Raw genomic sequence first — 26,553 nt, forward strand, 5'->3', positions numbered from 1 at the left:
TATATTTTTACTGAGATAGCTGCACACACCATAAAGGCCATTCAAAGTATAAAATAGATGGTTCACAGTATCATCACACAGATGTGTATTCACCAGCAGGATCATATTTAATACATTTGCATTAATCCAGAAAATGGAATTAAAAGGTAAAAGAAAACCCCAAACATCTCATACATATTATCCCTCCCTCTTACTGACCACTAGCATTGCAATCTATACAATTTTAAGACTTACAGTTGAGGTAGGTTAACTAAGGCAGTGTAGTATTGACAGATTATAATAAGAGAGAGAGTGGAACAAAAGAAAACATTCTGAAGTTGATCCATACAAACACAGACAACTATTTCTTTGCAATATACTTATCAATCATTATCAGAGATCAGAGCTACTGGATTTCAGTTCCACAACTTCAGGAACTTGCTTCTGGTTATTCTAAACATTATACTCTATAAAGAAATGTCTGTATAATGAGTCAGTAATCACAGTCATTTACAGAATTCTAACTTCTCAATTACACCCATTCTTCTCATTTATTTATATCCTTCATGGCTACCTGAGTAAGGGCCATTTTAATTATATTATGCTGGAAAGGGGTATTAGATTTCTGGGATAGATTAATTAATCTGGTTATTTTCCTGGAGTGGCTGGTACTTACGGGTTTCATGACTTATCTTGCCTATGATCAATCTGGAGGATTTAATTTTCTGAGAAAATAAACTTACTAAGCAAGTCTTTACATAGACTTGGATAGAGCATAAAGGCACTCTTTAGAGTTTACAGGAATACTGTTGTTTGCACTATGGCATACTGTGGTAGTGTGAAATATCTGGCTACAACTTGCATAAGATAACCTCCAGAATGATTTCTCAACCCAATTTGAAAGTCTTAGCCACTGAAACTTTTTTTTTATTCCATTTATTTTTCCACTTTTAGTCACTCTTAACTCATGTGCACAAGACAAGGATATTCCCTGGACCTCACATCCCACAGTGCTACAGAAGCTAATACCATTGGAAGTCATGTCTCATGGATAGGAAACTGTAGTGAGTTTATTTACAGAGCTGTCGACATTTAATTTAATTCCAATTCTGTTGTATGTAATGAATTGCTTTTCTATCAATGCTTTCAAAATCCTCTGTCTTTGGAAGTTGACATTCTGATTATATGTGTCTCAGAGTGGGTTTAGTAGGGTTTATTCTGTTTGGATTTCAATGCATTTGTATCTTTATGTCTTTCATAAGACTTGGGAATATTTTTTGCATTATTTCCTTGAATATACTTTCTGCCTCTTTTCCCTTCTCTTGTCCTTCTGGGAAACCCATTTCATGTATGTTTTGAGTTCCATGTTATCACTCAATTCCCAGAGATGCTGCTTAAATTTTTCCATTCTTATCTCTATGTACTTTTTCTCATTTTTATTTCAGATGTCCTACCTTACAGGACTAATTCTTGCTAGTTCTTTCTTCTGACTGTTCAAAACTGCTGCTGTTTTCCTCTAACATATGTTTAATCTCATCTATTGTGCCTTTCTGTTAGTTTTATTCCAGGCTTTCAACTTCTTCTTACATGCTCACCCAGTGTCTTCTTTACATCCTTTAATACACGTTTTCCTTCATCTCTGAAATGGTTTAGGAGATTTGCTTGAATATCTGTGAGTGATTGTTCCAGTTTTTACATCTCTCTTTTTAATTTATTCTTTTACCTGGCCACATTCATGCTTATTAGTATGGCTTTTACTTTTGTGCTTGTTATTTGGAACATTAATTAAGTTATTGAGATTCTGAAGTCTGGTTTCCCTCTCTTGTCTAAGATTTTGCTGTTCATACGGTTCTGTTACATCTGTATTTACCAGCCAAAATAGGCCCAAGGTCGCATGCAGGGGGTGCAGAAGCATTCCAAAGCGACTTGGAGAGAGGACCAGGAAAACAACTTCCTAAGATGGCGCATTCCAAGCCTTCACAGATGGCACAATTTGGAAGCAACAAAGGCAAAATATTTCAGCATTCAGTCTGCTCTATTTCTATGGCAGTTGGAAATAGGCATTTCAGGAACCTGCCTGGATAGGACCAAAAGGAGACCTAGAAATCCAATTTTGCAGATCAACTCCTGGGCCAGGCTCTGCTGCACCTGCCTGTATTCTGGGCAGAGGGATAACTTCCCCCAAATCTTTGTGTGCAGTAGCCCACTAGGCAGGAACTAGGCTTATCAGAAGCTTTTGGTTTTGGGGTTTGAAGATGGGCACTATGAGACATGGTCAAATGAGTCATTCATGGCAATTTCTCTTTGTGTAAACAATGGTACTCCAGGCGCCATGGGTTCCTGTGTGGAATGGGGAAAGGCTGTGGGATCAAGATGTCCAATTTTGTTGAGCAACAAATGTATCAAGACTATGCCTTGTCACTCTGTTCCCAATGTGGCAAGGGACTTCACAAATTCCATTCCACAGCATTCTGACATAGAAGAACTGAGCTGACTGGAAACTACTAGACTCAAGGGTGGGGAGTAAGTGCAAATAGGCACAGTCAAGTGAGTTTCTCATTATACTTTCTCTATCACAATTTCTCTTTTGCTTCCTCCAGCATGGTACTCCACTGATCTTTTGAGCCCAGAATAGAAGCTTTGGACAGTATTTACCTGTCTTCTAGGTGTTTTTACTAATGGAAACTCTGTACTTCTTATTCCACCATCTTCCATTTTAGAGATTTTTTATTGCAAGCTTATAGGACCACCATTATTCAATTTAATTTCAGCTTATAGGATTCTGTAGACTTGTCTCTGTCTGAAAACTGTTTGATATACCTGTACTTATATGAACTTCCCCATGTCAGCAAGGTTGTTCTGGTGAATCTCATGACAAGATTCAAGGTGAGACCTGACTCCTGGATAGATGACTATGTAAAAATTTACCTGAAGAAACTCTTGATATTGAACAGTAGCATCTAGGAAATGGTATAACACAGTTACAGGAAAATTACCCCAGCCAAAGATCTGATTCTTCATGCTCCATTCTGAGCACTGTCTACCAATCTCTTTATTGCTGTGTTTGAAGCTTTATCCTTTTATGTGCCTTAAATTTTCCTTCTTCCTGCAGAAAGACAAAATTTTATGGCTTTTCATATGGTGTTAATTCAATCAAGGAATGTTTTAGGACTGGCATGGGAGAAGAATGCCACAAATGGACAAGTAATATCTAGAACATCCATTCAAAATCATTTGAAAAATATTTAGGATGATTTTTCAGCATCCTTAAAATACAAAAAAAAGTATTTTCTATGTTAATTACAAAAATTGCATGAACAAAGATGTTAATACAAAATATGCAATGTAAGAGCTAGCATATATGAACATTCTCTTTCATTACGCTTTATACTTTCTCAATGGAGGGGAGAGATTTATGAATGATTAAGGAAAAATGGCAAAATTAGGAAATAGTGAAAGGTTTTATATTTGATAACTAATTGGATAGACTATTTATTTTAAATACCTTCTAATTGGACCTTATGAATCTTTTTGTTTCCTAAAGACAATGTATCTTTTGTGAGAAAATAGTAGAGTTTTATGGATTATTAGGAATTTTTAATGTCCTATAATATTGGCTGTGGACAATGACATAGATGCTTTCAGGATATAGCCCCATAAATTTCATTTTTATTATAATGTGAAAACAATTTTTCTATATGTATGTAAAAGTTCATCCAGTTATCAAGTTGACATCACTAGGGTTGGAGTAGTGGATTTCAGGTCCTTTGGATGGGGTGAACTGAGGAGAGGACAGCATCAGTCTGGGGTTTGCTGTTGGAATTCAGGCCTGTGTCTGTTCAGAAGGAAGCTGTGGGAAGATTTGAGTTAGCATCATATGTACTTGCCAATCTGTCAAGCACATGAGATAATGTCTCAGGAATAATTCCAATTTGAAAAAACATGAGATGAAATGGACAAGGAAACCTTTTTCCACTGTAAGGACAATAGGTAAAATTCAAAAATGAGCTCTGGATTGGATCTTTTCATTTTCTGATTTGGGTTTGTGTGGTTACATAGGAGAGTGTTCCTGTTTTGAGGAAACATACACTGGTATATTTTGTGCTAAGGGGTAAATATGATGAAGGTATAACCATTGGGATTTTGAACAGACCAGGCATTCTTTACACTGTTATTACAATTATATATATAAAATCTATACAGTCAATAATTATTTCAAAATCTGTTTAATTACCTTGTCAATATCATGTCATTAAGGGAGGACAAGATTAAATCCCGTTATAGAGACTAAACTCTACATAGGTCCACATCAGTCAAAGTTGTGATACTAAGTCTGAATTTAGCTAAGGAGGTAGTGAGTGAATATTATATGAATGGCCACTTTGTATTCAGTGTTATAAATGATGTTGTGATAGTATGGAAACAGTACTATATTTGGATTCAATTTTTGCACATAAGCTCCTTCACCTGGGAACTCTGAAAACTGATTGTCTTTTAGGCAAGGATGAATGCTAAGGAGAAAGGCACTTACTTATCTCTAGTTAAAATATTGAGTAAAGGCTTTTCCACATAGATGACATTCCTAAGGTTTCATTACAGTGTGACTTCTCTTATGTTTTCTCAGTTTAGAATAACAGGCAAAGACTTTCTGACATAAATGACATTCATAAGGTTTCTCTCCAGTATGAGTTTTCTCATGTTGTCTAAGGTTAGAATAATGGCTGAAGGCTTTCCAGCATAGATGGCATTCATATGGTTTCTCTCCAGTGTGAGTTCTCTCATGTTGTTTAAGGCTAAAAGAATGAATGAAGGTTTCACCACATAAATGACATTCATATAGTTTCTCTCCAGTGTGAATCCTCTCATGTACTCTAAGATCAGAAGATAAACAGAATGCTTTCCCACATTGATGACATTCATAAGGTTTCTCTCCAGTATGAGGGTTCTCATGTTGTCTAAGTTTAAAATAATGGCTGGAGACTTTCCCACATAGATGACATTCATAGGGTTTCTCTCCAGTATGGGTGTTCTTATGTTGTTTAAGGTGAGAATAATGGGTGAAGGCTTTCCCACAGAGATGGCATTCATAGGGTTTCTCTCCAGTATGGGTGTTCTTATATTGTTTAAGGTAAGAATAATGGGTGAAGGCTTTCCCACATAGGTGGCATTCATAGGGTTTCTCTCCAGTATGGGTGTTCTTATGTTGTTTAAGGTGAGAATAACGAGTGAAAGCTTTCCCACATAGGTGGCATTCATATGTTTTTTCTCCAGTGTGAGTTCTCTCATGTTGTCTCAATTCAGAATATTTAGTAAAGGTTTTCCCACATAGATGACATTCACAGGGTTTCTCTCCAACATGAGTTACACTGTAACATGTATGGCCAGAATTCTGAACAAAGGATTTCTCAATTAGATGACATTCATATGACATATTCCAGGGTGAAAGTTCTGTTGTTGATTAAAAGATGATAAATCATTGAGGGCTTTTCCAAATAGATTGCTGAAGTAATACTTCATTCCTTTGTGAGTTAATACATGTTGAATCACTCTGGAACCATAAGTACAATCTTCTGGCAATTTATGACATATAATACCATTTTTTTCAGTATGAGAATTCTGCTTCTAGGAAGTAGAGGATAGAATGTAAGAAGTTTGTCCATAGATATCAATCCACATACATCTGAATTTAAAACTAACCAATTGGTGACAATCTCCAATTAAAATATTTCCCATGTTATTTATGAATCATTTTATTCTTCTGCATGTACAGAGATCTACTCTTTTGTAGCTTCTCAACTGCAGAACTTTCTAATCATTCTTGAAGACTTTATAATGTTTCAGAGATTGAGTATAAGCCATATTTATAGAATTATCTTTTCATATATAAGGAAGGTTATATTGTTGTGTTCAAATCAGTTGCTTTCTTTATTCAAATTATCACAGTCTTTCCCTGGATTCACACTTAAACCAACTTACAGTTAAGTTAATGCACTGAATTTTTAATTAATTCCACTTTAAGGTATCGATTTGGAAGGCCAGGGTTACAGCCATAATGCTTACCAATGACATGATGGTAGATATTTCTTTCTTGCAGATATGATGCACAGATAGCATTTCTTGTTCTTTAACACTTCATTCCCTGCCTGAAAGACCTGAAAAACCAATTAATTTCTAGATCAGCATTAGGAAAATGAATATGTTGAAGCAGCACACATAGCCATATAATTGTTTCTAAAATGACAGTTATCTGACAAAGAATATCAAATTAAGGATTACTTGAGTTAGTAAAAACCTTTATATGACACTATCAATTAGAAAATATTTTCAAGATTTAATTATAAGAAAACTTATTTCAAAAATAATATGTTGGGGAGGTAAAGAGAGGGAAAAGCATTGAAGCCAAGGATGAGAAACTGGCAGTAAGTGAAAGTTTAAATCCAATTGTCCAAAGACATCTATTTTGCCAAAGTTAATGATATATGAATACAGATTGATAAGCATTTGATACTTTGAACTAAGGAAATTCCCCAATATGTACATTTCAGAAAATATAACTTGCAGAAATCTGAAGGTGATATTTTAGTCACTCATTGACAAGGTTCCTCCCTGTCCTGAATACATGTTCCATGGAAGTGCTCTTCAGAATTCTGGTTTTGAAAACATCCAATTCCTTCTTCCCAAAGTTCCTCCCCTTGAACCAACTTTGAAGCTACATCTGATTTACAGACCTGATAGCCTGGTTATGTGAAAAAATACAAGAAATTTTGAGTTCTGTGTACTTAAAAGTATATTATCATGAAGTCCAGTGAGGGTGATTGTGTAGTTTGCAAGCAGCTGAAATGCAATATACTAGAACTGGAATATTTTTATAAAGGTGAATTTAATAATTTAAATGCTTACAGTTCTAAGGACATGAAAGTGTCCAACTTAAAGCATTGACAAAAGATTGCCTTCACTCAAGAAAAGCCAATGGGTCAGAAACACCTGTCAGCTGGGTAGGCACATGGCTGGCATCTGCTGATCACTTGCTAATGGGCTCAATTGTTTTCAGCCTCTGTTCCTGTGGATATTATTCACTTTGCTTCTTCAGGGCTGGCTTTCATCTCTTGACTTCCCTTGGCTCTACCCAGATTTTACCTTGCTTAACATCTTATGGCAACATATACTGGGCTCCAAGCATCTCCAAATATCTGTGTCCCTATTCTCTGTGTGTCTGCATTTTACCTGCTGTGAAATTTCTGTTGGCTCTGATGCTTCTGCAATTTTTTATTCTCTCAAAAATATTCCCCCTTTTAAAAGATTCCAGTAAATTAATCAAGACCTACCTGGAATGGGTTGAGTCACATCTCCATCTAATCAAAAGTCAAACCCACAATTGGGCATGTCCCATCTCCATAAGATGATCTAATCAAAATTCCCAACCTACACTTATTGAATCAGGATTAAAATAGCTGCTCCAACAAGATTAGATCAGGATTAAAGCATGGCTTTCTGGAGTAGATAACATTGTCAAACTGGCACATTACAACTTTTGGGCCCTCAAAAAGACATGTGTTTTCAATATACAAATCACATTCACTCCATCACTTCAACCATTTCAATTCAATTCAATTCAAATACAATAAGATGTTAAAGCCAGTAAAAATTCTCAACAAAGTCAATTATAGACATGGTTTTCTCTAAGGCAAAAATTCTCCTCTGGCTTTGGATCTGTGAAATTTAGAGCAACTTATCTGCTGCCAATATACAAAAGCAGGACAATCATAGCATACATGTTTCCATTGCTATAGGGAGATATAAAAAAATAAAATGGGGCCACTGTACTCATACAGTTCTGGAAACCTACATGCATTCTCCATTAGATTTAAAATCCTGAGAGGCATATACCCTTTGGACTTTAGAAAGCAGCATTCTCACCCTTTCCAAGGGCCTATAAAATGGTCCTGCTCTCTCTCCAAATGATGGGTTTGCTGCAAAACTGAAGTTCTCTAAGAGCAAAATCTTTTTCTCAGTTCCATATTCTCCATACTTGGGGCAACACCCAGGATCTCTGCCATCTTGGTGCACATGCTTAATCCCTCCAGAACAATGGTGTGTCAGGCAGGCTCCTCCCAATCCCTAGTTAATGGACCCCACCCTTTCTGAGGCCTGAAGTGACCCAACTCTTCCTGAAAAATGAAGCAGAAGGTCTGCCTTCTGCTTCCAGGTCAAATGCATCCTCTCCACCTGTGTGGATGGGCCCATTTTCCTGTCTCCAGACCTTAGCTTCCATGATTCTGTCTCTGAAGACATTTTCCCTCTACATTATCCCCTTTAGACCAGACAGGCAATGGTTCCAGTTTTACAGATCCCACATTACTTTTGTTCATTTCCTCTGAAATGCACTGGGATCAAATGATCAGACAAAAGGACCTTTCACAAGTCCTTTTTGGATACTTATCTCCAATCCTTACTTGTCCTGTAATTTTTGAGTTACTTCCATCTTGGATAAATCCTCATGTGGGGCCCAATAAATAGTGGTATCATTTTGTGGAGACCAAAAATTTTCCAGTATACCAATTTCTATTTCCTTTGTACCCAAGAGTCCAGTTCTCAACTTTTCTCTATTCCCTCACATTTTACTATAACCTTCAAGGAAGAACCATGCTGCATTTTCCACATTTAATTTGGAAATATCTTCTGCTTAAATATCCAATTTCATCACTTTCAAATTCTGCCTTCCATCTACAAAGAAGGTTCTCCTTCCAATTTGGAATGAAATACACATCATTTCTTCAAGTCAGAGGTGTCTGGAACACCTCTGTCACCTGGGTAATCATGTGGCTGGCACCTGCTGGTCCCTTGCTCCAGGCTCCATTGCTTTCAGCCTCTGATCCTGTGAGTGTTCCTCACTTTACTTCTCCAGGTCTGGCTTTCATCTTTTGGCTTCCCTTGGTTCTCTCCAGGTTCTGCCATGCTTAAAATCGTATGCAACATCTGCTGGGCTCCAAGCATCTCCAAATATCTGTGTACCTACTCTCCATGTACTTACAACTGTCAGCTCTACTGTGAAGTTTGTGTTGGCTCTGATGTTTCTGTCATTCCTGATTCTCTGATTCTCTCTTTTAAAGGATTCCAGTAAACTAATTAAGTCCCACCTGGAATGGGTTGTGTCACATCTCCATGGAGATGATCTAATCAAAACTCCAACCTACTCTATTGTAGAATTCAAAGAAACAGATGCTCCCACAAGATTGAATCATGATTAAAATATGCCTTTTTTAGAATACATAATATTTTCAAATGAGCACAGTGATGTTCTAGCTTCTTATACTGCTTTAGCAAGTACCATGAAAGTGGTTGACTTAAAATTGGAAATTTATTTGCTCATGGTTTTGAAGCCAGGAAAATCTCCAAATCACAGTACAATTGAGACAATGCTTTCTCCCCAACACTGTGGCATTCTGGAGCTTGCATCTGCTGACGCTGTTTCCTTAGCCTGTCTTACGTCAAGACACAAGCAGCATGACCTGATCTCTTCCTTCTGCTATGGGTTTCATAATTTCAGCTTATTTCAGATAGCTTTCTCTTTCTATATGAATTTTATTCTCTTAATAAAATTCTCTTATAAAGTATATCAGTAATAGAATTAAAACACATCTTCTTTTGTGTGGTGCACTCTTTAACTGAAGGAACCCACCAAAAGGCCATATTTACAACTGGTATAAAAGCACAGCTATATAAAAAAAAGCACAGGTATGGATTTTAGTTAACAAAATGTTTTCTGGATACATAGAGTTTCGAACCACCACATTCCACACTCTGCAACCCAGAAAGACCTGTTCTTTCTATAGGCAAAATACATTCATTCTATTAAAATATCCTCCCAAAATTTAAACCATTTCAGAAACAATGCTTAGTACAAAACCTAACCAAAATTGGTTATGGGTTCAGTCTGTCCTGTAGCACAAGTGCCCTCTGTCTGTGTACCTGTGAAGTCTATAGAAGAATGTACAATGGAGTGACAGGCATAAAATAAACACTTTCCCTTGATTGGTAGGTGAAAGGAAAGCACAATTTATGGTTCCAAACCCTGCATGGCATACTCTATTACATTTCAAGTCCTGAGAGCCACATATATTAATGAAATTTTGGCCTTCAAAACTGAAGAAGTGGTAATTTCCGCCCTCCCAAGTGCTTGTGCAACAGCCATGCTCTCTGTTAGCACATGAGTGAAATCTCCAACCTCTCAGAACTTTCAGGTTGTGGTCTGACTCTGAAAGCCCTGGGGAATAATCACAACCCTCTCAGAACAGTGAGGTGACAGAGAGAAATTCTACATTCCCAATGGGTTCTGATTCCACCATCTTAATGAGTGAGATTGTATTCAACATGGGGTGGGAGGCCAACACACTCCAAGCTGTGAAAAAGACACACCCATTCTACATATATTGGTGAGTCCACCTTCTTGCCTGAGATGTCTTTGGTCCAGATCTCAGCTTCAATGGTTCTGTCCTTGAAGTGATTTTTCCTACAATCTGTCCCTTTTCATCAAGACTACCAGTGGTTGCTCAGGCAGATTTTGCAAACAACTTCTCAGTTGTGAATGTTTCACACAGAGATCCAAACCATCAGACAGAACAAAATTCCACAAATCTTTCATGGATAACTGCACCTCCAATCTTGAGTAAAACAGAATTTCTGACTTGCCTCATATTTCATTAAACCCTCACATTAAGAACTATTCTCTGGAGGCCTACTTTCCAGAAGCTCCAGGTTTAGGGCATATTTAATCTCCTTATCTATCCTTATAGAAAATACCCATTGTAATCCCAACATTGTGTTGAGTGTAAAAGAAATACATGGAATTTGTGTTCACAAAGATTATATTTTAGTCAGGAAAAAAGCTAGATGTAAGTAAAAAGTAAAGATACAAAAATCTTAGATAGTTTTTCATGTTATGAAATAACATAAGATATGAATATAAAGTAAAATCTAAAACAATATAAACAAGCTGTTCTAGACACTTCTTAAGAGGATTAGTTAGGTAAGTTTGATACTCACCCACTGAGAGGAAATGACTGATATTCTCCAGCATCACATCTCTGAACAGCCTTCTCTGGGATGAATCCAGCATGACCCACTCTGCCTGAGTAAATTCTATAACTACATCTTTCAATTTCACTACCCCTAAAAACATCAGAGATACAAGTGTTCAGAAAGGGCCATCTGCTAATATTCAAATCACAATGTTTGGAAGCATAGCACTGAGGAACTGATAACTGTTGCAGAAAGCTCAAACTGCATTTGAGTTTCAAGTCAGATGATTCTCAATACTGAACAATCTGTCCTTCACAGGTATGGACACATACATATACACACTGATTATTTGACTCAATTATTTTTAAAAATCTCAAAAAACACATGGTCTAATATAATCTTGACATTTCTCAATAAACTAGTCATTATGACTTGCAGATGGTTAGGTATAATTTGCACTTCAGCATTTATAACAAAAAAAGATTTTCTACCTACTTCAAGTAAATATACAGACTCATCATGGGACAATGAATACCCATGTGTTGCCACTTTTATTACTATAGTTAGATTATTGCCCCAGATGACCTGTTTTCTCCCATCTATGACATCATTCACAAATAGTTTGAAATTTTGAAAGATCTAATGAGCTTATGTGTAAAGTATGTTGCATCCGAACTTAATATACAGGTATATTATTCAATAGAATGGCAACAAACTTTGCAGCTAAATATAACATTCTACAGAACTAAATAGGTATCATGGATAAGTTGGAATCATATATGCTGCCTCATTAAATTTTCCATAGCTTCAGGTATTTATCATAAAATACAAGTATGGATCAGTGGCTCACTTCACAGACTCCTGAAACTCTTATACTGAAGGATAAGCCCAGCTCCCCATTCCAGCGATATGAGATCATTCAAACTCAATTTTCCTTGGGATCTTCAAAACCCATGTTCATCCTCTCTTTATTATCTTCCCCTCCTCTTTATGTTTAACAATAAAAGAAGGCCCTCAATCCATTCTGGTCTCTTCAATTCATCACAAAATTTCCCAGGGCCATGAATTTTACCCTACTTCCTATACTCCTGAATGTAAGCTAACATTAAAGAAACAACACTTCTTTTCATTACTTCTATTTACAAAATTTGAGTAAATTCCTTAAAATAAAGGGAATAGAGCAATGAGAACAAAAGAAAGGGAAAATTTTAGGTATCCATTTGGAAAGTTTTAAAAATGTACAAATATACAATATTAAAATTTTAAGAAGTTATGATTTGAGGAAAATAAATGATTCCTCTTTTCCTTCTATTAACTAATCCTCACATTTGTTTCTCTCAACAATGCAAAACCCTCTACCTTAGCAACTGTAACCCTGTACTGATGAACTCACTTGCTGAGCACCAGCCTGCCTACAAACTATAAATATCTGCTATTACTCAACTAAGCTCACTGTACATCAAAGCCATTTGCAGGCATTAACAGGATCAACGAGTACATTATTTTTCTAAAGAGGACATAGGCTGAATGAGAACAAACCTCTCAGTTCTTCAGTGAATACAGAGTCTTAATGAAGTCTGCAACAAACTTGTGCTGGAAAGATTACTTATTGATGAATGATCATTGTGCCAATTTGAGAGTACTGATGTACCCTAGAAAATCCATGTTTAAATCCTAATCAATCTTGTGAGAGCAATGGTTTCTTCAATCCCTGTTCATCATTATAGGTTGGAAACATGATTAGATTCTCATTAAAGAGACATGACACCAATTATGGGTACTAAGCTTGATTAGATGGAGATGAGTCCCCACCCATTCTACCTGGGTCTTGATTAGTTTGCTGGAATCCTATATAAGAGGAGACATTTCAGACATAGTCCCATTTGAGAACAAGAAGAGAGGTACAGAACCATGACAGAAGGATGAGAGAACCACAGAGTCTACCAGCCAGCAACCTTTGGAAATGAAAGAGGAAAATGCCTCCCAGGGAGCTTCATGAAGCAAGAGGCCTGGAAAGAGGGCCAGCAGATAACACCATGTTTGCCATATGCCCTTCTACCTGAGGGAGAACTGCTGAATGTCATCAGCTTTCTTGAACCAAGATATCTTTCCTGGATGTCTGAGAATGGATATTTTCATAGACATATTTTAACTGGACAATTTCACAGCCTTAAAACTGCAAACTAGCAACTTATTAAATTCCCTTGTTAAAAGCCATTCTTTTGATTCTGGTATTTTCCATCCTGTCATCTAGCAAACCAGAACAGATTTTGGTATCAGAGAAGTGGGGTGCTGCAATTTACAAATACCAAACATGTTGCAGTGGCTTTTAAAATGGATAAGGAGATTCTGGAAGAGGGTGAGCAGCTTGATAGAGAAGGCCTAGAATGCTTTAGACAGAAATGAGATATGTGTTATTGCAAACTGCAAAGAAGGTAATCCTTGTTTTAAAATGGCAGATCATATGGCACAATTGACCTGTGGATTTGGATGGAAGGCAGATTTTAAAACCCATAAACTTAGTAATTTAGTAGAAGAGATTTCCAAATTAAATGTGGAAAGTGCAACCTAGTTTCTCCTCATAGCTTATAGCAAAATGCAACAGGAAAGGGATAAGCTGAAACCTGAATTCTTGGGTACCCAGAAACCAGATGTTGATTTTCTGGAAAATTCTGACCTTCTGGTAAGGGAGACTCCAGAGAACAGTGCCCCACATGAAGATTTAACCAAATGTGGAAACTGACAGCCATTTCAGAGAAAGCCAGAATTGGACATGAAGTTATCCAAGACAGATATTAGGAAACTCCTTATGTCTGATGGACATGATATGAGACTATTTTATAGAAAGTCAATGAAAGTGTTGCAGGAGCTGTGTAAAAAGAACCACTGGCAGTCAGAACAGAGAGGGATAGAGAAGGGAAACATTGGAGGAAAAATAACTTCAAAGGTAGAATCATGGAGGCTGAGGTCTGAAGTCAAGACACCTCAGGCTAGGAGAGTAGACCCATCCAAGCGTGTGTAGAGGGTGAGTTTGCCCCAAAGGAAGAGGATGGGCCTTTCACCTCATTGCAGTGAAGAGTGGTGATGCCTTAGGCCTTGGAGAGGGTGCAGCACACTCTTTGGGTATTGGGGAGAATAGGGATGCCACCACATGGAGGGGTTGAGAGTGTACCCTAAAGCTTGCAGGGAAGCTGGGTGTGGCCCTGATGCCTAGAGAGGGTAGAGCTGAGTAAAAGGTGGTCTCTCCAGTTTCTCCCAAGGTTGAATTCAGAGAGGCAAGCATAGGCCTGCAAAAAGGGTGGGACTGCTGCTTTCTAAAGCCTCAAAGATAAATGACTCTCAGTTTTGAAATCTAATGGAATTTTCCCTACAGTTTTTTGAGCCTGCTTGGGTCCTGTGACCCATGTGTTCCTTCCTCCCTATGAAAATGGGTACATATATCCTATGACTTTTCCTCCTTTGTATGTTGGCAGAAAATAACTTGTTTGAGTTTCACAGGTCCAGACCCAGAAGGAAATTTTGTCTTACAACTGTCCATACCTGTAGTTGACTTCTATGAGACTTTTACTGGTTTTAACCTTGTACTGTTATTTGTAATGTTACTGAAATGGTTTAAGGTTCTCTGACATTTTAATGCAATGAATGCATTTTGTATATAGAGAAAACATGTCTTTTTTAGGGTCCAGAGGGTGGAATGTGCCAGTTTTAAAGGATTTATGTGCCCTAGAAAAGCAAAAGCCATGTTTTAATCCTAATAAATGTTGTGAGAACAACAATCTCTTCTAATCCTTATTCAGTACAACAGGTTGGAAATTTAAACAGCAAATTTCAATAATCACCATCCCAGAGGCCAGTATAAATACAACTTTAGCTCAGATCCCTAAATAGCTTCTAGGTGAGGTTAGAATATTGTTCTTGTTTGTTAGCTGCCAGAATACAATATCCCAGAAATGGAACAGCTTTTTAAAAGGATAATTTAATAAACTGCTAGTTTACAGTTCTAAGACTGTGTAATTGTCTAAATTAAAACAAGTCTATACAAATGTCCAATCTTTCCATCCAGGGAAAGATACCTTGGTTCAAGAATGTGATGACATTCAGCATTTCTCTCTCAGTTGGTGGGGTACATAGCAAACATGGTGTCTGCTAGCTTTCTCTCCAGGCCTCTTGCTTCATGAAGCTCCTTGGGAGGCATTTTTCTTCTTCATCTCCAAAGGTCACTGATTGGTGGACTTTCTGCTTCATGTGGCTATGTCATTCTGAAGCATTCCCCCAAATCCTTCTTCTTTTAAAAGATTCCACTAAACTAATCAAGATCTATATAGAATTGGTGGAAACATGTCTCCATCTAACCAAGTATAATATTTACAAGTGATTAACCACATCTCCATGAAGATAACCTAATCAAGTTTCCAACATATAGTACTGAACAGGTATTAGAGGAAACCATTGCTCCTAAAAGATTGATTAGGATTCAAGCATGGCTTTTCTAGGGCACATGAATCCTTTCAAACTAGCACAAATATTTATGCCCATCTGTTGAAAACACATGGTAATTTCAGTAAAAAGAAGTATTCCTTACTCACCAGTGGCTGCATGGTCAACAGCTCAGCTGAGAATTGTCTTCCTCTGGGTTTACACTCACAACAAGATAAGCACCAGGTAAGCAAAACTGAGAATGTAGAAAGAAGCTATTAGATTCTGGACTTATCCTTGACTTTCAGACACAACTCTCATGACTCCTGATCCTCCACCTGGGAATGACCCCAATCTAATAAACAGGAACATGTAATATGCTCTAAGAGAATAACTTCTTTGTACAGATAAGATGAATATCATTGAGTTTTATGTCTTCATCAGCCCATGGTTTTCAGAGATTTTCCATTTCCTTCCTGACTCAAAACATTTGGTCTCCACATCCAGAGAAATCACTGTGGATTTTCTCAGCTATCAATATTTCTGGCTTCTGAAATATCCACCCCCATCCTTTCAACTCTCACTCCAGTCCTACTTTGCCTTGTAGCTGTCCTTCTGAGGATATTTGCCTGAAATTTTTCTGGTTCTTCCACATTAAATATCTAATAATATCACTCTTTTAATACTTACTTATGATCTCATCCTTCTGCATTTAGATAACCAAGAAACAATGTAATTTATTTTCAAGGACTTGTTCCACTTTGAGGGATCAATGGATGGCTGCTGTATTACAAATATAGTCCTGAAAATCCCTTGCATCAAAAAAGTAGCATATGCACATGTGTCATGACATCTCACAATCCTGATAGGTTCAGGAGGCTCAAATGAAATAGAATTAAGGATTTGGAATAAAACCCATACCTCACTTTGAAATTAGTAAAATGGCAGTTGACTTCTTGTATTAATAGTTTTCAGTTGTAACATCTTTCATTTCATAATTTATAGATGTGGAAGATCTTCTATGTTTTAAACTTTTATTAACACCATTAATAATTATATAATTATTTCATGGACAAATGATATTTTCTGAAAACAGTCAGGTTAACTTATGTATTTGTTCCTGAAATCACATAAACAACATTGTATTAAATGCCTTTGGAGAATTACATTAATTTAATCTTTAAATTAACATATTAATTAAGGCAGATTTACCTATTTAAAAAATTAAATGAAAAGAGGTTCAGAAACCTTAGAAAACCAGAAACTTTTTTAAGGCTTGCAATCTTAGAAAAGTACATGGCTAGAAAAAGACACAGCCAGAGTTTAAATTTTTCCTGCTTGCTTCCCAGTTCAAATTCCTTAAGGCTTACACCATTATCTGAATGTCACCTCTTATTTCAATAATCAGATGATGCATCTTGTTGTGAAAATCTCCTTTTCATATAGTTTGTTCTCACAGTTATGTCCCATGCCCAGGTTCTCCTCCAATGTGAGAACTTTCATAAAATTCAATCCACAACCCAAATATAAACTTTGGCTCACCTGATATTTACTGTCCAACATAACCTACACTTTCTCATATCAATATATATTTACTGAGAACAAGATTTCTCATGTCCTGCCTTGTCCCTACTCCACACAGAGATGACTAAGATGTTGAGCCAGGTTTAAACACTGAGTTCCTTTCCTTCAGGTAACTCATAAAATTTGTCATTATTCATGTATTAGTTTATTTGTCTGTGCTTCCTACTAGTCTGTATTCATGAATTTATTCCTTGAATGATTTTAGGCAAGTTTCCCTGAGAAAAGTACTAATGAATTTTGAATCTAGAGAAAGTGTTTGTCCACTAATAGCTAACTTGACCTCAAATAGCCTGGGCCTAAATGCCTGCAGTCAAATTCCATAATTAGAAAGTAAATAAGGACTGCCCTTTTTGGTTAAAATTCTCTTCGTTATAAAACAGAGGCCAAACAGGCCAAAAATGCAAGTAAATCAATACTTATTGATTTACACAACCAGTTTGATTAAATTCTCTTGCTTTCATCAAATTGCACACTCAGAGGTTCTTTATCAGTCTAGAAAAGGTAACGTTTTCATGGAGGACTCTCCTTTAATGAAGTTGAGAGTGTGATCAGTCTATAATCCAAAACATACTCTCATTAATTCAGATGAGAGATACATATAATCAACACATGTCTTCTTTAATACCATCATTACCATCAAATTGTATAAATCATACAGATATCCTTTAATTCCTCCTAAAGTCCAAAACCAACCTATATATCTTTTCCCAGAGAATCCACTCTTTATTGATTTTTACATGCTGTGTAAGTATTCTGGAGAATCTACATGTAGAAGGGCTCTACTTCATCTATGAAAGGGCTTGTAATCAACCACCACTCTCTAAGGATGTGAACATTAGTGTAGTCTATATAAGGTACATATTTTTGCTAAAAATATATACTCAAATTAAAATATATTCTTTTTTTCGCATGGGCAGGCAAATGTCATGTATATGAAATCATACAGAATGAGGTATTTTTAATGTGACATCTTTCACTCAGCATTATGTATTTGAGATCCATACTTGCTATATGTATAATGTTGCTGAGTGATGTTTCATTGCATGAATGTACCACAGTTTAACCATTCACAAGTTGAAGGATTCTTAGATTGTTTCCCAATTTGGGGCAATAATGCATAAGGTTGCTATAGACATTTGCACTCAGATATGTTTGTTAACATAGGTTTTCATTTCTTTAATATAAATGGCTAGGTGTGGAAATTTGGGTCATATGATATATATGATATAGGTATGTTCAGTTTTTCTACTATCAGACTTATCCCAAGTTTCTGTACAATTTTGCATTTTCACCAGTGATGTATGAGAGTTTCAGTTGCTTTCCATTTTAGCCAAAATTTGGTATTGTAATTTTTTTTAAAAGCCAGTCTAGAGTAGTGCTATGGTGGCTCAGTGGCAGAATTTTTGCCTGCCATTCCAGAGGTGTGAGGTTTCCCTTTCATCTGGGAAGGCACATGATTATGTCTGCTAGCTTTCTCACCTTGATACCCCTTTCAAATGGATTCTGGATTCCAGAGAGTCTCCCAAGGGGAATTTTCTTTCTGTACAAGTGTTTCTCTCTGTGTTGGCTCTGAAGCATTTTCTAAATTGGTTCTCTCTTAAAAGACTCCAATAGGTGGCCCAGCTTGAATGTATGGAGCCACATCTCCATGGAAACAACCTAATTAAAGGTCCCACCCACAATTGGGTGGCTTAAATCTCCATGGATATATTTTAATAAAAAATAATCCACCCTACAGATGAGTAAAACTTAAGGACATAAATAATTACATAATGAGTGGGATGAGGGGTAAAAAATTTGAGTATATTGCAATTGTAGTACTAAATGAGGAGGGGAGGGTAAGGGTATGGAATTTATGATTTTTTCTTTTCATTTCTTTTCCTGAGGTGATGCAGGTAATCATGGTGATGAATACATAACTATGTGATGATTAGAAAAATGAATGTAGTGATGCATTATATGATGATACTGTGAGCCTTCAATTGTGTACTCTGGATAGATTGTATGCTGTGTGAATACATCTCAATAAAATTACATAAAAAGTGATTCCACCCAAAAATCATGAATCAGGATTAAAGAACATGGTTTTCTGGGGGGTACACAACAATGTCAAAGCAACAAATCCTTCCCTCTGGACCCCAAGGAGAACAAATAGGCTTTCCATACATAAAACACATTCATTCCATTACAGTATCACAAAGCCTTAAAGCATTTTCCTAACAATACAAATGGAATACAAAGTCAGAACCAGTGAAACACCTCATCAAATTCAATAATAGGCAGAATCTGTCCCAAGGCAAAATTCTCCCCTGTGTCTGGAGCTGAAACCTCAGAACAAGTTATCTGTTACCAACATTTACAAAAGGCACAGTCAAATGGTCAACATTATCATTTCAATTGGGAGGAATTGAAGGAAAACAAAGTTCAGTGGCTCAAACAGTTTACAAAAACTACAGGGCAAACTACATCACACTTCAAAATCTGAGAGCCATTTATCCTCATGGCTATAGAAAGCAGCAGTTCCACCCTTTCAGACATTAGAAACACTGCCCTCTGCAAACACTGAGGTGAAGGGTACAACCTTGGGGAGCACTGGATAGAGCACCATTTTCTTGTTTCTACCCTCAACAAGCATTGGTAGAGCACCTGGGTTCTCTGTCATCTCTAGGGTACACTCTAAAACTCCTCAGAAAAATAGAGGAGCAGCAAGGGTCTCCCCAACCACAAGGAATGAGCTCCACCCTCTCTGAGTCCCAGTCACCAAAACTCTTCCTGAACATTGAGGCAGAAGACCTGCCCTCTGCTTTCAGGGCAAACTCACACTCTCCAAATGCATGGAGGCCTGTTTTCCTGGCGTGAATTTTCTTGGTTTTAGACCTTAGCTTCCATGGTTCTGCCTTTGAAGTTATTTTTCCTTCAATCTGTTTTTTTTCTATCCCTTTTAGTGCAGACTGGCTAGGGAAAGACAACTCTTGTTGATCAACAGTCAACTCTTGTTGATTTTCTAGGCAGAATACTGGGATCATACCTATCAGTTGATAGGACTTTCCACAAATCCTCCCTGGATAATTCCATCTCCAATGCTTGCTCTTTCTGTAGTAGCTTACAAGTTCCATGTTTGTTTAAATCTCACATGAGGCACTATTATCTTTGGTCTCCCTTTCTGGAATCAATGCCTTTTCCAGACCATCAATTTCTAGTTTCTTTGTACACAAAAGTTCAGATCTTGGTTTATCTCTTTCCTGTCACATTTCACTATAACCTGCAAGAAGAAACTAGGCCACAATGTCCACATTTGTGTAACTCTTCAGCTAAGTATCCTAGCTTGTGGCTTTTAAATCTTTCCTTCCATTCACAACCAGGACTCAGTTTGATTAAATTCTCTGCCACTTTAAAGCAAGGATCACCTTTCTTCCAGTTTGGAATAACACATATACCATTTCTGTCTAAGACCTATTTGAAGAATCTTTAGAGTCCACATTTCTGCCAACAGTCTCTTTAAACAATGTAAGCCTTCACTATAAAGGTCCTCACAATTCTTTCAGAATCTTCTCTTATCAATTTAAAAAGCCATTCAAAGATATTTGGCATTTGCAAACCACTGCTGTCTACATCTCTTGTACCAATATCTGTCTTAGTTCGCTAATTGTGTTAGAAATGCAATATACCAGAAGTGGTTTGGATTTTATAAAGATAATTTATTAATTTACAAGACTACTGTTCAAGGCCATAAAATGACCAAACTAAGGCATCCAGAGAGAGATCTCTTGACTCAAGAAAGGGCTGATGATGTTCAGGGTTTCTCTGTCAGCTGGGAAGGCATTTGGTGATGTCTGCTAGGTTTCTTTTCTGAGGAACACAACAGTTTAAAACTGACAAAGAGGCAATTCATTATTGTTCTCCAATTTGAAAAAGGAACAATAAAATTTATATAGTTCTACAAACATGAAGCATATGGCTCAATATATTAATATGTTATGTGCCAAATTAATGATTAAATTCTGTCCAAAATTCACACCAAATACACTGACAACACTGATAAACTGATTCTAATATGTATTTGAAAGACATAAGGTCAAGAATTCTGCCATTGATCTCTTTGCTTTAGTCACACCTAGGTACTTTTTGCTGTTTAATGTCAGGGACTGACAGGCAAGAATAGGGATCCCTATCTTGCCAAGCGTGATCAATTTGATCGGGGGAAGAAGGTATGCTGTTATATTACATGAGGAAAGAATATGTTTGGCACCTACATGATTTACTTAGGTACCTCTCTATATTCTCCTGTCAAACTTCATTAATAAATGGAAAATTTAGCAAACCCTGCCTGAACAAGGCATTGTGACAAAAAGATCTGACCCATCAAGGGTAAGATCTGAGACTGAAAGAGGTGCCATATGGTGGTGAGGGAAATCTAGAATGCACAAGATAGAAGGATACTGATTGGCCCCAAGAACACCTGAAGCCAAGGTAGCATTATCTGTAAATGTACTTCCTGTTGCAGATTCCTTTGGGAAGAGATGCCTGGGGGAACACCTCCGTGGATAAAGACAGATCCAAGTGAGACAAGAGATGAACTAAATGGACATGTAAATGGTCCAAGATCCTTCTTATGTGAAAAATTTCTTGCTCAGATTCTGAATGTTATCAACAGTATGACAATATCCTTTATTTGTTTGGATATTTGAGGATTGCCTCACCTGCAGAAAATCACATGCTGTAAGGTCACACATTCCCAGGGTGATTAATGGAGACCAGGGTATGTAGTCATGGCCATTCTAGTTCAGTTTAGTATGCATATACTGGGCCATGTCAGTAATAAGGTTGCTTTGCAGATTCAATTTTCCCTCTGCTCAGGATTTCTTTCTCTCCTCTCTTTTCCACCACATTTATCCCAAGAGCACTTCCAAATAAATATCCTACATATTAGGTTCTGGGAATCTAACCTGTGAGAACAGTCAAAATTGTCTGGAGAAAAATGAAGATTTCATAAGCAGGAATTACTCAAATTCTGCTGAGGATGAAATAAGCTGAGGGCTGAAAAAATCTCATGAGACTGCTATATTGATGAAAATATTACTGTGGTCAAGACTGATGTCCATGAATTAAAGGGAATAAAGACTCAGATTGGAGAGGATGAGAAGGGTGGGATGAGGAGAGAATCTGATGTATGGACTCTGTTCTCAACTTGCACTGAAAAATACATGAGAGGTCAGCAGCTGTAAATAAAAATTCAAAAGTGTTTTAGTGGCTCATCAAGTTTCAGAATGGAAGATTTTAGAACATGTTGAAATTCAAAGAATCTGGATCAGATTTTAGATAGAGTAGATTCTAAGATAAAATATTATTTATAAATAACGATATACAATTCATGATACTTTAGCAAGGGATGGGAATCAAACACAAAGTTAGAAGTAAAGAAGTGAACTGGGATAAAGGATGATGCCTCAGCTTCTATGGAGAAATGCCAGCAGAAGAATATTTTCAAATTTAATGACTCAAAATACCTACCTCAAAAGTACCTATTTTGTTTCTCAAATAGATTTCAAATGAGCTGCTGAATTTGAGTGGAAAGGTAAGAATGTGGAGGTTCATAGACATGGCAAGGGTGTAAAAGAGTATTTATTAAGCCTGGGGAATGGAATTGACCTGAAAGACCTAAAGGGATTGCCTAAAATTTTTGAGAAATGCCACAGATAGCCTGGTGTCACAGCCTCATATACAGGGGAATAATTCCAATGTAACATAGTAAAAGAGTTTCCTCCTGGGAACCAGAAACTTCAATCTATAAGAGCCTATCTCTGCAGTAAAAATTGTTTCTGAGGGCCATTACAACTTGGAAACCTTCAATATGCCACTTAGGGGAGCTCAACAATTGGCAGTTGTTACGGGGGTAGTGGACACCTAATGCTAAGATACACCAGAAATAGGCATGCTACTAAAAGGCAAAAGAACTTTAAGACTGAGAGTATCTGAAGGCCAGGACTGAATATAATGATCTCTGTGGCCAAATGCAACTCATGCTTGTAGAGCCCCAGGATAAATTCAAGCATCACTAAATATGACCAATTTGTGCCAAGGAAAACTAATTTCTTCATCTGAAAAATGTAGGTGGTATTTTAAGCAACTTCTTATTCTGAATGGTAAAATAAATAGTTGATGTAGAGTGTTTTGAAGCTCAATAAAGATATTCAATTAACACATTTATTTATAATAGCAACAATGTATTATTAAGTTTTAGACAAATAATTTTTTCTGAGTTCAGGGAGTGATCAGTCAGACCCTCTTTATGAGAAGTATGAAGTTTGATTCTAACATATTGTATCAAATTAGAAAACATTGAATTCAGTTTGAACAGAATTATGTGAAAATGTGTGAATCCTGATTAAAATATCCCAATCATAGGCAACAGAACAATCCTTAAAGAGGAAAAGGAAAATTCATAATTTTCCAAAAACTTGAAATAGTATCAAAGGTCTTCAAGTCAATGATATATTCCTTGAAAGAATAATTCTAACAAGATTAAAAACCTCATGGGATGAATTCAGAAAATGTCAATATTATCCTGATAAATTCTACAATGTTGAAAAATCTGAACAGTTTATTAAAATAGCTAACAAGGGATAATCAAAATAGAAGTCATAGTTTAAGGAATCAAGCAAATATTCTTCATTATTTTAGATATGAAGCTGGAAATAATTTTAATAAAATAGAAAATCTTTTAGCTCATTTAATGGGTCCCCAAAGAGCATGAGACAAAAATATGCTTTGTATAATTGTTTATTTATGAAAATTTACTGTCATTGCTATGGCTTAAATTATGTCCTAAAAGATTTTTAACCTGAAAATAGTCTCAAATCCTAACAAATTCAAACAGTTGGGATCAAACAATTCTCTTTTTTTTGTCCCATCCTTGGCTATACCAGTTCAGGTGTTCCCCAGTTCAGTTTGTGACAGTGAATACTGATGGCTTTTGTTTAATCACCAATGAAACTACCTTAGGAAGCTCCCAGACACTGCCTAATTGCTGGCATTTCTCGAGTGGGAATGGCTTCTTCAGAGTTCCTCAAATACTTACAAATGTTTTCCCTCAACGTTAATCCCAAAACATGGGCATTCATAAAGAACAAATTCCTAAATCAAAATATCTGCCATTCTTCCAATAGAGTTTCAGAGACTTTTCACATGCCATACGGTGATACACAATGTTGAGATAAACAGAATTGATACCTGCCCATTTGGAGTATATTTGGGTCAAGAGAGTTAAGAAAAATATATTACTAGTGGTGTGTACTTTGGTGGAAACACAGAGGTTTTGGCAGGCTCTTGATAGGTAACAAGGTTGGGCTTCAGTATTCAAACCTCTAAAACCTAGGTGAGTATCTAAAAGAAGGCCATGCAGGATATTGTTGTCATAAGGAGTTCCAGGAATAGGTGACTGTGTGAACAAGTACTAATGCAGCAGAGCCTATGGCCACCCCCACAGAACAAGTTAGATTATTCATGTGCTACTGAGATCAGGTACACACAAACTGCTTGGGAACAAACATGGCTCCAATCTCACCACATGACCACTAAGGCCACCATTTCAGGTAAAGCAAGGAATCAAAATCTCTCTGTGGGTAACTGGCATAGTAGTAAAGCACTTATGGCCTAAATTCAGTAACTGCTTGAGGTCATGGGTGGTTTTGAGACTGAAAATGTTTCATGACAATTCCAATCCTCCTGCTACTTTCCTGCCATATCACTACCCATCTGTCTCCCTGATAAATAGTCTCAATGCTGTGGATCCCTGCAGGGTGAGACTACAAAAGACATAGACTTATGACCCTAATTTAAGCAACTACATCATATATTTATAAAGATTCTTATCCAATTCTTCAAGAACCACCAGACACCCAAAACACTGCCCTCCTGAAGAGACACTGTATCTTGGTCTGAACCCTGCTGTGAAAAAAATATACTAATCAGGCCCACGAGAAAAGGTTACAAAATCTTGACTAGTATCATAATGAAGATGTAGGAGAAGATTGTGAAAATGGATACAGCTTCAGTATTGCCCTATTTCAGAAATATTGGCATGTTCAGAAGATTCAAGGCTTACATGAAAAGAAACACAGATGACAAATGTAAACAGATAATAAATGTAAACAGATATCAGCATCAACACTTCATGAGAGAAAGCTTATAAAACTCTAAGAGGAAAATCAGTCTTTTAGTTTTCTGTCTTTCTAAGATAATGAAACTACCCAAATGAGTGAGGATCAAATAAGAAAAGGCAGGCATCCATGGTCATAACCAATTCTCTTTTTATTTACAACTGGCTGATGAGAAATTTATTCCAAAATAGTTACTATAAAGGAAGAAGTGCAAAAATGGTAAGGCCATGGACTGCTCAATTAGGGCAACCAATTCAAAGAACTAAAGAATATGCAAAAGCATGAGAAATACTGTGCACTAGAATGTAGGTCCCAGCAGGCCCACAAAACTCAGCAGTGAAGTAACAATAGAGAGGGCTGCCAAAAGGAGGATTTTCACGTGAAAAATTTATATATAATAGATTATAACTTGAAATTAAATGATTGGGAGTAATTTTACAATTATTTTGCATATTAGGGATGATGTTTAGATGAAATGAAAGTGAAGAAAAGGACAACTTAAAAACAACAGCTGATTCCAGAATAATTTTTTAATTAAAAAAACTACAAAGCAGCAATAAAAGTTTTATAACTATTCAAAAATAATATAAACACTAATTGCATTTAACAAGATTCATGATATAATTATTTTGGGATAAGTTTCTGGTGAGGAGTTGGGCAAGTATAGCATGCAAATGAGAATACTCATCATTTGATACATGGAGGTATGTAAAGATGAGTATAAAATTGGAAAGATAAAATTAAAAACAAAAATATCACTGAAAACTGAAAAATATAAAGAAGTCTTAAAATAACTGAAAATACATACTTCTCAGAAATAAGGTTGAGGATGTGAAGAATTAAGGTATGGGGGAATTCTTGTTTATTACACTATTGGTGGTTGTATTATTCAGTATCTCAACCTAAGACTATTTCATTTTGGTTCAACATCCAAAAGAAGGGAAACAGTTTGGGACAGCAAAAGTTCACTACAAAATGTTAATTTTTCTTGGCAACCATCTGTATTTTCTCTTCTAAGCAGAGATGCTTTTGCACATGAACAGAAAGAGACAGTGGCAGTATCCTCACTTTTCTGCATAGGTGTGGGAAGCTGAAGACACTTGAGAACCAATGCTGCTCATACTTCAACAATCACATGAATCTCTGCAATCTTGTAAAAATTCAGTTCCTGATTTAGTAGGTTTGTGGAGGAACCTTTGAAATTGCCTTTCTAGCAAGCTCTTAAGATGTGTGATACAAAAGGCATATGTAGCTCACACTGTAAATTGCAAGGTCCTGTTTTGGTCTCCACTTCTTTATGGAAGTGGCTTTCAAATTTCAATGCTTATTCAAATAATCTTGAGATCTTTTAAATTCTGAATGTCAATTTCAAAACCAAGGACAATTAAATCAGAAT

The 26,553-nt window shown here is 36.6% G+C and overlaps 1 protein-coding gene and 2 long non-coding RNA genes across 3 annotated transcripts in view; all 3 read right to left on the reverse strand.

Moving 5' to 3' along the window:
* Window positions 1-1,174: 1,174 nt before the first annotated feature.
* Window positions 1,175-26,553, reverse strand: part of LOC143646804 (uncharacterized) — an 89,354-nt gene continuing 63,975 nt past the window's right edge. The window contains exon 3 of the long non-coding RNA XR_013157645.1: window positions 1,175-1,525. This is a non-coding gene — a long non-coding RNA (uncharacterized LOC143646804). The remainder of the gene's footprint in view (window positions 1,526-26,553) is intronic.
* LOC143646802 (uncharacterized) lies at window positions 4,375-11,137 on the reverse strand. The gene is made up of 3 exons (XM_077116156.1): window positions 11,023-11,137; window positions 6,040-6,131; window positions 4,375-5,601 (listed from the first exon to the last, which is right to left on the reverse strand). Exon 3 carries the CDS (start codon window positions 5,408-5,410, stop codon window positions 4,562-4,564), a length of 849 nt encoding a protein of 282 aa, XP_076972271.1. The 5' UTR covers window positions 5,411-5,601; window positions 6,040-6,131; window positions 11,023-11,137; the 3' UTR covers window positions 4,375-4,561.
* Window positions 15,146-26,553, reverse strand: part of LOC143646805 (uncharacterized) — a 48,334-nt gene continuing 36,926 nt past the window's right edge. Inside the window, exons 2-3 of the long non-coding RNA XR_013157648.1 lie at window positions 15,585-15,670; window positions 15,146-15,257 (exon numbers count right to left, since the gene is read on the reverse strand). This is a non-coding gene — a long non-coding RNA (uncharacterized LOC143646805). The remainder of the gene's footprint in view (window positions 15,258-15,584; window positions 15,671-26,553) is intronic.

Source organism: Tamandua tetradactyla, chromosome 9 (genome assembly GCF_023851605.1).
Source record: "Tamandua tetradactyla isolate mTamTet1 chromosome 9, mTamTet1.pri, whole genome shotgun sequence".
Taxonomy (NCBI): domain Eukaryota; kingdom Metazoa; phylum Chordata; class Mammalia; order Pilosa; family Myrmecophagidae; genus Tamandua; species Tamandua tetradactyla.

Excerpts from the sequence above, each read along its gene's own strand:
- LOC143646802 (XM_077116156.1), bottom strand. The coding sequence starts at position 5,410 with ATGTCATATGAATGTCATCTAATTGAGAAATCCTTTGTTCAGAATTCT.